This window comes from Syngnathus floridae, chromosome 19, assembly GCF_059516105.1.
Source record: "Syngnathus floridae isolate MCC-2025c chromosome 19, RoL_Sflo_1.0, whole genome shotgun sequence".
NCBI classification, from domain to species: Eukaryota; Metazoa; Chordata; class Actinopteri; order Syngnathiformes; family Syngnathidae; genus Syngnathus; species Syngnathus floridae.
Genome location: NC_142431.1, coordinates 7,451,091 through 7,466,305, shown reverse-complemented (window position 1 = coordinate 7,466,305; position 15,215 = coordinate 7,451,091). Strand labels below are relative to the sequence as shown.

Sequence of the window (15,215 nt, the reverse complement as noted above, 5' to 3'; positions counted from 1 at the left end):
GGGTTCAGCTCCAGGTGGTTTTGGCTGCACCAGTGGACCAGCCGCTCCACCTCCTGTCTGTACGCAGTCTCATCACCATTCTGGATCAGTCCGATGAGAGTGGTGTCGTCTGCATACTTCAGGAGGTTCACAGGAGAGTCACCTGCGGAGAAATCATTGGTGTAGAGGGAGAAGAGCAGTGGGGAGAGGACGCACCCCTGAGGGGCTCCAGTATTGGTGGTCCGGGTGTCAGATGTGATGCTCCCCAGCCTCACACGCTGTCTCCTGTTGGTCAGGAAGCTGGTGATCCACTGACAGGTGGAGGCAGGCACCGCGAGCTGGATGAGCTTCTGTTGGAGGATGTCAGGAGCGATGGCGTTGAACGCCGAGCTGAAGTCCACAAACAGGATCCTGGCGTACGTTCCTGGGGTGTCCAGGTGTTGCAGGATGTAGTGCAGTCCCATGTTGACCGCATCATCAACCGACCTGTTTGCCCGGTAGGCAAACTGGAGGGGGTCAAGCAGGGGGCCCGTGACATCCTTCAGGTGGTTCAGCACTAACCTCTCGAAAGATTTCATGACCACAGATGTCAGTGCAACAGGTCTATAGTCATTCAGACCTGGGATGGCGGGCTTCTTGGCCACTGGAACGATGGTGGAGCTCTTGAAGCACGAGGGCACCTCACACAGCTCCAGGGAACGATTGAAGATCCGTGCAAAGGTGGGCGCCAGCTGCTCAGCGCAGACTTTCAAGCAGGAAGGTGACACGCCGTCTGGGCCCGGTGCCTTCCTGATCTTTTGTCTCCGGAACATCTGGCGCACTTCCTCCTCGCGGATCTGGAGTGCGGGCGCGGCCTCTGCAAGAGAGAGAGTCGTGACCACGGTGATGGAGGTGTGGACAGAGCAGTTGTGGGGGGAGATGAGTATGTAGATTGTGCTGCAGGAGGTCCCGTTGTGTGGGAGGACCGATCAAACCTGCAGTAGAACCTGTTTAGCTGGTTAGCAAGCCTTGGGCTCTCCACAGGACGGGGAGTTCGTTTCTTGAAGCCCGTGATGCTCTGCAGACCTTTCCACACTGTTGAGGGATCAGGATTGGCAGAGAGGTGTCTCTCCAGGCTCTCCCCGTAACACCTCCTGGCTTTCCCGACCTCTCGGTTCAGTGTGTTTCTGGTCTGCTTGAACAGGTCCCGGTCACCGCTCCTGTAGGCCTCCTCCTTGACTTTGCGCAGCCTCCTGAGGTTCGGTCTAAACCAAGGTTTGTCGTTGTTGTACGTGCAGAAGGTCTTAGTCTGCACACACAGATAACAAAAACTGATGTATGATGTGACAGTGTCAGTGAGTTCATGCAGGTCTGAAGTTGCAGCTTCAAAAACTCTCCAATCGGTGCAGTCAAAGCTGGCTTGGAGGTCCTGCCTTGACTCCACTGTCCACTTCCTCACAGTCCTCACCACAGGCTTAGAAGTTTTTAGTTTCTGTCTGTAGGCCGGGATCAGATGAACTAGACAGTGGTCCGAGAGTCCTAAAGCTGCACGAGCCACAGAGTGGTATGCATCCTTAATTACGGTGTAGCAGTGGTCCAGTGTTTGTGCCCCTCTGGTGGGACACGTTATGTGCTGTCTGTATCTGGGGAGTTCGTGTGCGAGGTTCGCCCTGTTAAGATCACCCAGAACAATGATGAGTGAATTTGGTAGAAGTTTCTCCATGTCTGTCACCTGGTCAGCCAGCATCTGCGTGGCTTCACTCGCGCGTGCGTGTGGTGGAATGTAAACAGCCGCCATGACGATCAAGGAGAACTCCCGTGGTGAATAGAACGTCCGGCAGTTTATGAAAAGTGTTTCTAGGAGAGGGCTGCAAAACTCTTTCAACACCATGACATCAGTACACCAACGTTCATTAATGTAGAAACAGAGACCACCTCCCTTTGATTTTCCGGAGAGCTCCGCGCTGCGATCTTCACGCGTTAGCCGAAACCCAGCTAACTCCATGGCGTGGTGGGGGGGGTTTGTTCGCTAAGCCACGTTTCAACAAAACACAGCGCAGCGGATCTGCTGAAGTGCGTGTTCCTTGAAGTGAGGAGCAGCAGTTCGTCCACCTTGTTCGCCAGGGAGCGGACATTCGCCAGATAAATTGACGGTAGGGCAGAACGGAACCCTCTCTGCCTCAGCTTTACGAGGGCTCCGGCTCGTTCTCCGCGTCGCTGCCGTCGTGCTAGCTTGTATAACACCGCCGCTCCAGCTAAAATCTCCGACAAACAGTCTGAATCAGAGAGAACAGGAGAGAAAATACCAGAAGAAGACTGACCGATGTTTAACAATGCTTCTCTAGTAAAAGTGATCCGGGATGGACAGCAGAAGACACAGAAAGAGATTACACAAAGCAGTGGCGCTGTTTGGACCATTTGCATTGTATTAAAACCCAGTCAATCAGCATTTAAATTCAATTCTTCTGACATTTTGCTCACCAAAAACAAGTTGTAATGAATGTGAACTTTTAATGCATTTTATTCAGAAGGTTACTTTGAACCCTGAGGCGCGGCGTACTTATGGATTTTTACGGCCTCCGGCCTCCAGGGGGCGCACTAGCAGGAAGCAAGAGCGAGACAGGCGAAGAAGAGATAATGCGCCAAAGAAGACGTGCTAGTTTGTGTTTACAACATTTCGCACATCACGCAGAACGCGGTCAAGACGGACATGACTGAAAGGAAGCTTTTATACACAAACCGTCATTATGGGGGACAAAAGAAATGCATATGATGCCGCTTTTAAACTAAAGGCAGTCGATGTTGATGACATTGTGTTGCGGCACCCTTTTCTTTATTTCGTGGTCCCGTCTACGTGTCGCTCGCTAGTTTAATGTAATTTAGCGCTTCGTGCATGAATAAGATTAGCATGAACAGACCCTCATCATGGAAAATGCTAGAAGAAATGGATAAAAACGACGACGAAAGAGATACTGAGAAAGTGTGTGGCGAAGGATATCTAACGCTATTCCAATCGGAAATTGAGGAGGACGACTTCGACGGTTTCACTGCACAGGAGGAAGATGAAGACGATGAAGCTCTTTTTAAACTTTTACTTTAACCAGCCCTGTTAGTGCTGTGCGACCGTGTTGCTGCTGTGATACCACCGCGTTTCAGTGACTTTTACCGATATGTTTTATTTAATCAAACCCTATTAGTGCTGTGTTACTTCCATGTTGCTGCGGTATTACTGCCGCGTCACAGGCAGTGTTTGGAAAGAAATGTTAAGGTATGTTATTAAAACTTTAAAAAAGCTTTCTGTGTCCAGTATTTCTTTGTTAATAACTCGCGTGCACACTTCCGTGTTGCTGCGGTACTTCTGCTGCGTCACAGGCAATGTTCAGAAAGACATGTTAAAGCATGTTATTCAAACTTCAAAAAGGCTTTCTGTGTACTGTCTTTCTTTGTAAAAAAACTCATGTGCACGTGCGGCTTATAGTCCGGTGCGGCTTATGCAAGAAAAAAAAACAAAAATATCCCCGAATTTTAGCTGGTGCGGTTTATACACCGGTGCGGCTTATACACCGGAAATTACGGTATATTCTTAATGTGCTTGTGCCAAAGGAAAGCGTTTCCGAGATTAGTTACAGTATCGCTCTGAGTGATAGTACGGTTATCTATAGTTATGGTGGTTTCCTTAAATAGTGTTGATAACGAGCTGGACCAATTATCAACATCTCAGTTTTATCTGGGTTAAGATGAAGGAAGTTAAGAGACATCCATTGCTTGATCTCCGCAAGGCACGCCCCAAGATTACAACAGTCCCCCGGATCTGTCATCGATAACGGCATATATAATTGGGTGTCATCCGGGTAACATTGAAAACTAATATTATATTTACGTATTATGTCCCCAAACAGAATCATATAAATATTGAATAGAATTGGTCCGAGTACCGATCCCTGTGGGACACCACACCTAACATTATAGAGCACAGAGGACATATTGCCATGGACCACTCGGTGCGTCCTGTCTGATAGATAGGAATAGAACCAGCCTAGTGCTGACCCTGAAATACCAACACAACTTTTAAGACGCTCTAATAAAATATCGAAGTCTACAGTGTCGAAGGCAGCACTAAGATGGAGAAGTAACAATACCGATGAAGTGTTTGAATCCATAGCTATGAGGAGATCATTAGTCATTTTAGCAAGTGCTGTCTCAGTGGAATGATTAGCGCTAAAACCAGACTGAAAAGATTCATATCGATTAATGGCGACCATGTAATCAATAAGCTGCGGTGCTACTACTTTTTCAAGAAGTTTTGCTATGAACGGGAGGTTTGAAACTGGCCTAAAATTACTGAGACAGTCCGGGTCAAGATTTGGTCGTTTAAGTAGCGGTTTAGATAGTGGTTTTAAAGGCTGTTGGCACTATCCCAGAGGAGACAGACAGATTAATTATATTTAAGACGGATGGTCCTAAAATTTGAAATAATTCTTTAAATAGTTTGGCTGGAAGCCCGTCGAGTAAACATGTTGTTTGTTTAGCCGCACTAACCAATAGTGTAAGTCTTTCAAGGGACACGCTTTTGAAATTTGAGGGGGTTATTGCATGATCGTCAGCGCCGGTAATCAGCGGTCTCGACTGAGCGATTGGAATGGACATCTTGATCTCATCCCTAATGGATTCAATCTTTTGAGCGAAAAATTTCATGAACTCGTCAGCTGAGTGGAAGGAGCTATCGGGGGTCGGCTGGCGTAGTGTTAGTTTTGCCACTGTATCAAATAAGTATTTAGGATTGTTTCTATTGAGATTAATGACTTGCGAAAAATAACGAGTTTTTGCTAAGATAAGCGCATCTTTATATTTCAGGAGGCTGTCACGCCATGCCTGATGGAAAACCTCAAGTTTGGTTAAACACCATTTGCGCTCATCCTTTCTACATAATTGCTTAAGTGTACGTGTTTCATCTGTGAACCATGGAGGAGGCAATCTACGGCGAGTTTTCAGACGTAGCGGCACCACAGAGTTGATCGCATTTAACAACGTCGCATTGAATTAATTTGTAAGATTATCAATAGAGCCGATATATGCGGGAAATATGGCAGTTGCCGGCGACAGTAACTCAGATAGCGCAGTTGCAGTCATGGAGTTAATATTACGGCTGCTATAATTCTGATTGCTCTCTTGCCTTTGACAAAGAACTAAAATTTCAAATTTTATTAAGTACCGTATTTTTCGGACTATAAATCGCTGTTTTTTTCATAGTTTGGGTGGGGGGGGCGACTTATACTGAGGAGCGACATATGTGAATTTTTTGCTGATGCCACAAATATCTTTTGTGAAGGAGAGAACTTACAACAACTAATGAAGACCGTCTCTGATGAGCTTGCCAAGCTAAAACTGTGGTTTGACTCAAATAAATGATCTCTTAACATAAAGAAAAACCAATTTTATGATTTTTGGGAAACGAAAAATCCCAGAAGACATAACTATTGAAGTATTGTGTGATAACACCAGATTAGATGGAGTTTATGAAAACTCCTTTCTGGGAGTAATAATTGACCACAGTCTCAGCTGGAAACGCAATTAAAACGCATCTGTTCAAAACTGGCAAAGACCGTGGGTATACTTTGTAAAGTCAGACGCTTACTGAACCAGAAAACAATGTACAATATATACTGCTTGCTGTTTCTTCCTTACATGTCCTACGGTGTTGAGGTATGGGGTAATACCTACAAAACCACCCTAAAGACCAGACCTGGGCAAAATACAGCCCGCGGGCCACATCCCTTTGTGCTTCCCTGTCCGGCCCGCATGAGGTCAATTGTAAATTATATTTGATTACAACTTAATTTAAAAATATATATACCGTATTTGCCGGTGTACAGGTCGACTCGGTGTATAAGTCGACCCCCTAAAATTCGACGGAAATTTACGATTTTATGATATATCCTTTGTATAAGTCGAGCTCAATTGTTGCATTATATTAAACTTCAAAATTCAATATGCGAAATTTATTGACGAAATGTGTTCAAATTCCGGGAGGCCGTGCGCATGCGGCTGTTTATAAGCACCGCGGAGGAGATCGCGGCAGGCGAGCTCGCGCACGCCGCCCGGCACCAACGGGAGGCCGGAAATAGCTCCAAGCCGAGCGGATCGGCACTTTATAAGCACCGCGGAGGAGATCGCGGCGCCTCATTGGACTTCCAGCGGCCGGCGAGCTCGCGCACCCGCCCGGCACATCCGGGAGGCCGTGCGCACGAGCCAAGTGGCCGAAAATAGCCCCCGCCGAGCGGATCGGCTGTTTATAAGCACCGCGGAGGTGCTCGCGGCGCCTCATTCGACTTCCAGCGGCCGGCGAGCTCGCGCACCCGCCCGGCACATCCGGGAGGCCGTGCGCACGAGCCAAGTGGCCGAAAATAGCCCCCGCCGAGCGGATCGGCTGTTTATAAGCACCGCGGAGGTGGCCGCGGCGCCTCATTCGACTTCCAGCGGGCCGCACACTCGCGCACGCCGCCCGGTTCAAATTTTCTAAGTGCAACGCACAATGAGATGCATGAGAAACGGCCTTGGTTATCATCACATTTGAAGCGATGAATACGAAGTTAAATTTTATGACTCGGTGTATAAGTCGAGGTCGATTTTTTTCGGTCGGTTTTGGATCGAAAAAGGTCGACCAATACACCGGCAAATACGGTATATATGTGTCGTGCGTGCAATACAACTGTTTTGCTTTTATTTTGAAAGGCGTCGCACTTCCGTGTAGCATACGTGTATGTGAGCTGTGCGTGAAGGTGAACAATGCGAAGTAATGCTGCCCGAGAAATAAATGTGTGGTGACCCTCAGAAAAGAAAAGTTGACAAGGAGCGCCGTGTTTTCAACAAGACATGGAATGCCAAGTATTTCTTTACAGAGATGAAAGGTAAAGCCTTGTGCCGGATTTGTGGTACACAGGCCGCTGTGTTTAAAGAATATAATTTGAGTCGCCACTACACGACCAAGCATGAGAAAAAATACATCTGTCTGATAAACAGCGCGCATCAGAGGCTGATGCATTGCTAGCAAAACTGCAAGCCCAACAAGGACTTTTTATCAAACTTCACACCCAGAGATGCAGCGGCTTTGTCATTTGAGGAAAAGTTAAAGAAGTTAAGAATAAATTGTACTGATTAATGATTGTGTTTTTATTTGACCTATACACCACAATTTCACACAGCTTAATATAAATATAAACAGAATAATTGTATTCTTCTAATTACCAGTACCAGCTATTTAAAATAAATAATTTAGTGCATTTTACAATGGAAGAAAATTGAGCAGGTTTAAGTTATCGTAGGTGTGGCCCTCTGACACAACTGAGGTTTTTCATGTGGCCCCTTGTAAAAATTAATTGCCCATCCCTGCTAAAGACGGTATGCATAATGCAGAAAAAGGCAATTACCGTAATTTTCTGATTATAAATTGCCTTTTTTTTTCCATAGTTTGGGTGGGGGGCGACTTATAATAAGGGGCGACTAATATGTGTTGTTTTTTTTCAAAAATTCCCCCCCCCCCAAAAAAAAGTGAAACCACGATAAACGAACCGCGATGTAGCAAGGGATTACTGTAATTTGAATTTCAAGTGACATCAGCGGCGCAGCGGTTGTTTACATAAAGGACAAAGATTCGATCACAGTATGACGAAGATGACGAAGGGCCCCACGTACTACCGGCATCATTAGCGGCTTTGTTTGTAAGTGACACGGAGGATGAAGAGTTTAAAGGATTTAATGATTTGGAGTGACACAGAAGGTTTGAAAAACTATTATGGCTTTTAGGCACGCCCGGTCCTACTCTATGGAGCTCTCTGTCACCTCCGTGGATGGAAGTCGGGGGCCGGCGCTCGGCCGGGTGGCTGTCCGGGGACAGTGGATGGGGCTCAGACATGGCTTTTACACATGCCCGGTCCTACGCTACGGAACTCTCTTTCACCTATGTGGATGGAAGTCGGGGGCTGGCGCGCGGCCGGGTGGCTGTCCGGGGACGGTGGCTGGGGCTCGGACATGGCTTTTACGCACGCCCGGTCCTATTCTATGGCGCTCTTTTCCACCTCCGTGGTTGGAAGTGCCACCTCTGGGGATGGAAGTCCACGCCGCCACACGCCTGGATGTCCACGCCAGTGCTTGGGGCCGTGTGGCGGTGAACTACCGTATTTGCCGGTGTATTGGTCGACCTTTTTCGATCCAAAATCGACCGAAAAAAATCGACCTCGACTTATACACCGAGTCATAAAATTTAACTTCGTATTCATCGCTTCAAATGTGATGGTAACCAAGGCCGTTTCTCATGCATCTCATTGTGCGTTGCACTTAGAAAATTTGAACCGGGCGGCGTGCGCGAGTGCGCGGCCCGCTGGAAGTCGAATGAGGCTCCGCGATCTCCTCCGCGGTGCTTATAAACAGCCGATCCGCTCGGCAGGGGCTATTTTCGGCCACTTGGCGCAAAAGCTGATAGCAGCTAGCTGGATTCTCGGGGACCAATTCAAGATGAGGAAACTGCAGCTCAACCTCCTTGAAAACACTGCCAGGACAATCGAGGGCACCTCCGACATCCATTTTTTCATTGATTTTCATATTATGTATTACTTGTGCCCTCTCTGCATCCATTACAACCTGGTGATCCTGAAAGGGGGGTCCTTCCATCTGTGGTCCCTTCTCAAGGTTTCTCATTTTCCCCTGGTAGGGTTTTTTTGAGTTTTTCCTTGCCCTTTTAGGAGCTTAAGATCAGGGGATGCTTTGAGAATAATTGTCAATTTTTGTCTATGTGTAGCCCTTTGAGACTGTTTGTGATTTAGGGCTATACAAATAAACTTGACTAGATCTGTGGAATAACGACGAGGCACGCGCGGCATTGTTGACAAAGGACGAGGAATTTGATCGATGGATTTAATGATTTGGAGTGACACAGATGGTTTGATAATATTACTCCTTATTTAATAATTATTTGATATATAATTTATATATCGTTATATGGGCCTGTGGAATATTTTGAAGTGCAAGCGCCGTCAGCGGCGCGCCCCCGGCCGACATTGTTGACATAAAGGACGATCGATGGATTTAATGATTTGGAGTGACACAGATAGTTTAATAATATTATTGCTTATGTAATAGTTATTTGATATATAATTTATATATAACGTTATATGGGCCTGTGGAATATTTTGAAGTGCAACCGCTGTCAGCGGCATAAAGGACATAAAGGACGATCGATGGATTTAATGAACTGGAGTGACACAGATGGTTTTATAAACGTGTTATTTATGTAATAGTTATTTGAATAACTCTGAATGTTACGTCAGGCCCGTTCTCAGCTCTTCGTTTGTGTTTATGTCACGTTAGCATACCTATCGTTTAGCCTGTTGTTGCTCGTTCATGTCTGTTCTTGGTGTTGGATTTTCTCGAAAAAAATTCCCCCAAAATGCGACTTATACTCCGGAACGACTTCTATATGGGTTTTTTTTCACGTTATTGTGCATTTTATGGCTAATGCAACCTATATACCGGAGCGACTTTTAGTCCGAAAAATACGGTAATGGTCAGACAAAACAGGAGTATATGGCAGTACTGTTATATTTGAGGTTGCCAATCCTCGGGATAATACCAGATCTAAGGTATTTCCATTCTTATGCGTTGCTGCCTGTACGGCTTGCGTAAAACCAAACGTATCAGTTAAAGTCTGAAACGCCGAAGTAAGTGGCTCTGACGGTAAATTCATGTGGATATTGAAATCGCCCATGATTATTATACTATCCGCATTTGTCACTAGATCAGCCACGGATTCTGAAAATTCATCCAGGAAGCCAGAGTAAGTCCCGGGTGGACGGTAAATAACAGCAAGATAAAATGACGGTAAAGCGGTGGATCGGACAGTGAGAACTTCAAATGTTTTAAATACGTTAACCGAACGAGGCCTAAATCTAAGATCGGAATTTGAGATGAGGGTGACACCCCCACCTTTTTTTTGAGGACGCGCCACATGCGAGCCCACAAAATTTGGAGGCAAGGCCTCATTAAGCGGCAGCAGTTCATGAAAGTCAAGTTAAAGTTAAAGTCCCAATGATCATCATCACACACACATCTGGGTGTGGTGAAATTTGTCCTCTGCATTTAACCCATCCCCATGTGATTTTGATCCATCCCCTGGGGGAGAGGGGAGCAGTGAGCAGCAGCGGTGCCGCGCTCGGGAATCATTTGGTGATCTAACCCCCCAATTCCAACCCTTAATGCTGAGTGCCAAGCAGGAAGGCAATGGGTCCCATTTTTATAGTCTTTGGTATGACCCGGCCGGGGTTTGAACCCACAACCTTCCAGTCTCAGGGCGGACACTCTACTACTAGATCACTGAGCTGGTTTTAACCAGTTCTCGCAAAGACCAAAAACGTTTAGATTATGTTCCGTGATGAGGTCATTGACGAGAACTGCTTTCGAATGAATTCATAAAACCGGTTGATCAGGGTTCGTATCTATCAAAGGATTTTTTAAACGAAATGCAAGTAAGATTGTGTTCTCTAGGCCTGACATCACCTCTCAAATGTTTATTAGCGCGGTGGGACGATACGACTGTGGGAATTTGATAGTAAATATTTGGTACACATGTAACATTAAAACAGGCACCGTTTCATCAGCGATACCGGTTGGGGTAGAGTGACTGGATTTGTCTACTACCTCAGTAGAAAGTGTGATCACGTGTACTGTAGCACTATTCAAACTGTGACACTCTAGTCTACACAAGGACCTATGTGCATGCTGGAAGTCTAGCCTAGCGCTAGTTAACTTTAACTGAACAGACTCCAAACCCATCCTAACAGGTGGTCTAGTCACCTGTGCCCTGGCCTGCTCTAAAGTGACCTGTCATTAGTGGCTCAAACAGTAATCTATATTCCTAGAAAGAGTGAAGGCGCCTTCACGGTTAGGATGAAGGCCGTCCTTCCTCTGCAGGTCGGGGCATCCCCAGAAGGAGGACCAGTTATCTATAAAATACAGTCCCTGCTTTTTACAGAACCCAGCCATCCATCAATTAAGGGAGACTAATCTACTAAACTTCTAATCGGTGCCTCTCCCAGGCAGGGGGCCAGAGACAAATACTCGATGCCGACTCATCTTCTCGTGAGATCACAAGTCCTCACTATGTTTTTCTTTGTGATCTCTGATTGCCTCATCCTAACATCAATGGCGCCGACGTGTATCACTATGTCCGAGTAGCTTGTGTTGTTCGAACTACGCTGTTGACGAGGCCTATTGCGAGTCAGCTCCCTAAGATTAGCTTCTATGTTGGGTGCTCTGCCCCCAGGAATACACATTACCGTGGCTGGATTTTTAAGCGTGATATTTCGGGTAATGGAGTCACCTATGACCAAGGTGCGAGGGCCAGTAGACCGAGATGACTTTGGACGGCTATGCGACTTACCTGGCTCATCGTGATTAGCAAGCCACTTGGGGCTAATGGCCAGTGGCTAGCGGGCTGACTACAGTCCGCGTCTGTGTCCGCCACATCTACTGTTATTGCACTATTCTGCTCTAGCTGGCGGACACGTCCCTCTAGCAGGGACAACCTCTCTAAGAGAAGGGTGCAGTTGGTGCACGTAGCCGTACAAACCTCTTGATCCGCAGCCATACTTATCCGATGATCGACGGTAGACAAACGGCCATGAAGCCTCCGCTGAGAGCCAGACATTTGGGTTCTCCTACCGCAATTGGAAGTCTGTCTTTTCTTGACCACCTGTGGAGGAATTACAATTTGTTCTAACTAGCAGTGGTATGTTATATTAAATCCACTAGTAGGAAAAAATATTATAGAGTATTGTGTCATAAAATAATATAATATACACTATATATTATATATTTTTTTATAATATATTGGTTCTCAAATGGGGGTACGCGTACCCCTGGGCGTACGTGGAGGTACGTGAGATTTTACAAACATATATACCGGTATTAAAAAAAAACCTGTAAGCCTGATTGTCTTGAGAATTAGTTATAAAAAGTTTGATGAAATACAAATGTATGTTTTATATTCAGTATTCAATTTTAATACTTAATAAACGGACTCTCCACAAACCAATAGCAGTCACCTGCGGTTGCCTTGATGACGCACTGTAACGTGGAGATGTGGCTAAAGCGTAGCAGCGATGCTGCTGTTGAAAACACGGAGAAACAAGTAAAAATGAAGGCCAAACCAGAGCCGACGAAGTACCGACAGTACATGGAAGACTATTGTTTGATGGATTTACGTCCACAAGCTGTAACCCACCCAAAGCGCTGTGCTTTTTTCGCGGGGAGAAATTTGCCAACGCTAGCATTAAGCCGGCACATCTCCAGCGGCATCTCACCACAAAACACGGATGCCATGTTGGTAAGCCACCGGAATTCTTCAGGAGGAAACTTTCTAACTTCAAGTCATCCCAAGACACAATGCAAAAAGCCTCCACTACATCAGCCAAACCCCTGAAGGCTTCTTATGTGGTTTCTTTGCTCGTAGCTAAAGCCAAAAAAAGGTTCACCATAGCTGAAGAGCTGCTGCTCCCCGCCGCTGTTTTACTGGCCGAAACTATGCTAGACAAAAAATCTGCGGATACATTAAAAACTGTGCCTTTGTCCAATGAGACCGTTTGCCGCAGAATAGACAGAATGGGTGCAGACATTGTCGAACAAGTTGTGGGAAAACTTGTCGACTCTTTTTCACTCCCGCTGGATGAATCCACAGATTTCAGTGGAAATGCACAGCTTGTTGCTTTTGTGAGATACATTGAGACTGACATTTGTGAACACATACTTTTCTGCAAAAGTCTGGAGGGGAGAACAACCGGAGAGGACATTTTTAATGTCGTTAACGCATTTTTCTCTGAAAATTGTATCAGCTGGAAATCCTGCAGCAGCGTCTGTACAGATGCGGCTGCATCAATGACGGGCAGTGCGAAAGGGCTCATTGCGCGGATTAAAAAGGAAAATCCCGACATTAAGTGGACTCACTGTGTGATTCACAGGGAAGCGTTAGCGTCCAAGAAAATGAGCCCCGTGTTGCATGATGTTTTGAACGACAGCATCACAGTGATCAACTTCATCAAGTCAAGGCCACTTAATGCACGTTTCTTCTGCCGCCTCTGTGAAAACATGGGAGCTGAACACACGCAACTCCTCCTACATACAGAAGTGCGCTGGCTCTCTCGAGGGAAGATACTCAACAGGCTGTTGGAGTTACGAGCTGAAGTGCACACCTTTCTGACAGAGCACGGATCTCCCCATGCCACCTTGTTCGAGAATACGGACTGGGTTGCAAAGCTTTGCTATCTGGCAGATACGTATATTCAGCAAATTGAACGAATAAATGTGTCTCTGCAGGGCAAGGACACCAGCATCCTGAACCTGTATGACAAGGTGGGTGGTTTCCTGAAGAAAACAGAGCTGTGGAAAAGGGCATGTGGTTAGGAGGATTTCACCTGCTTTCCTCAGGTGGATGGTTTTCTTTCCAATGAAGATGTGGAGACAGCTCCAGTGAAGTTAGTCATAGTGGGACATTTGGCTAACTTGATAAAGGGCTTTCACTGCTACTTTGCTGACATGGAGGAGAAATCTGCACAGCTGAATTGGTTGAGAAACCCATTTCTCTTGTCTGAAGCAAAGAGAAGCAAGCTTCCTGTCACTCATCAGGAAAAACTGATGGAAGTGGCATCTGACCGTGGCCTGCAGATGAAGTTTGGCGCATCCACTCTCACACAGTTTTGGGTGCGTGTGAGGCAGGAGCACCCTGAGCTGGGACAGAAAGCTTTGGAGCAGCTGCTGCCCTTTGCCTCCACATATTTATGTGAGACCTCCTTCTCTGCAATGACTGTGATCAAAACAAAGCAAAGAAACAGACTGAGCCTGTAGAAGAACTTGATCACAGCAGTTGCCTCCCTGCCACCAAGGATGACAAAGTGAGGTACAAGCCCATGTTTCTCACTAAAATATAGTATGAGTGCAAAAGACTCATTCAAGCTTCAAGACTGTTCAATACTTGTTCAATGCTTGTCAAATCAAAATCAAATGTTCAATGCAACAATTCAATTTTAAGAGAGAAAAAAGTTTCTTTTTTTATCCCAAAAGATTTCAAGTGGATTATTTTTTATGAGCAAATCTTTATTAAGTTATCAATTTATTTTGTAAACAAGATATTTATTTACAATTAAGTTAATTTATTTTTGTGAACACATCTTTAGTTATGTATATTTTTATTTCCTTGCAAGAGATTATTACAAGAAAGATTCATATGAATTAGCAGTGTTCTGCATACAGTATTTGAGTTTTGAAAGGGTTTATGCCTTCTTGGTGGTTACTGTTTACTGTTTAACATTTTTGTTTCTATATGCAATGTTTGGAACATAAATGTGTCTATCAGGTACATTGGTACAAGTTGTTTAACTTTAATAAATCAAACACTGATGGGACATTCCTGTACCTCTTTCTTTCCGACCAGAAATGTGTTGCGCTGGTCAGGGGGTACTTGGCTGAAAATATATTTCAAAGGGGGTACATCACTGAAAAAAGTTTGAGAACCACTGGTCTAACCTGTAGTGGCCAATTCGGCTGGAGTTTGTTTTCGTTCCCTCTCCCCATCCCCCCCTTCCCCGGCTGGGGAGGCGGTTAGGTGACACCCAAGCTGACAGCGGCTATCTGGATTCTCGTGGACCAATTCAAGATGAGGGAACTGCAGCTTACCCTCCTCGAAGACACTGCCAGGACAATCGAGGGCACCTCCGGCAGCTCTTTGCTTTGACTTGGACATCCACTTTTTCATTGATTTTCATATTACGTAGTTTATGTGCCCTCTCTGCATCCATTGCAGCCTGGTGATCCTGAAAGGGGGATTCTTCCATCTGTGGTCCCTTCTCAAGGTTTCTCATTTTTCCCCTGGTAGTTTTTTTTTTTAGTTTTTCCTTGCCGTTTTGGGACCTTAAGATCAGGTGATGCTTTGAGAATAATTGTCAATTGTTTGTCTATGTGAAGCCCTTTGAGACTGCTTGTGATTCAGGGCTATACAAATAAACGTGACTTGAAATAATTGACATCAGCCCAAAAGTGAAAGACCTGGCGTGAGATAATTGTGCCATCTAGTGGTTGTAAATATTTATAACTTGTCACCGTCACGGAATAGAACATGTTTTCCATTTTGAGCATCTGCAGGAGGGTTTAATCATTAAACTCATTTGTTTCGCGGGCCACATTGTAGTCAGAGCTTCTTTCGGAGGGCCATTATG

General features: G+C 45.6%; 1 protein-coding gene across 1 annotated transcript; it reads left to right on the top strand.

Annotated features, from left to right (window-relative positions):
* Window positions 1–12,095: 12,095 nt before the first annotated feature.
* LOC148382003 (protein ZBED8L-like) lies at window positions 12,096–14,109 on the top strand. The gene is made up of 2 exons (XM_088362365.1): window positions 12,096–13,356; window positions 13,432–14,109. The coding sequence occupies exons 1-2, from the start codon at window positions 12,394–12,396 to the stop codon at window positions 13,846–13,848; spliced, it is 1,380 nt and encodes a 459-aa protein (XP_088218491.1). The 5' UTR covers window positions 12,096–12,393; the 3' UTR covers window positions 13,849–14,109.
* The last annotated feature ends 1,106 nt before the right edge of the window (window positions 14,110–15,215 follow it).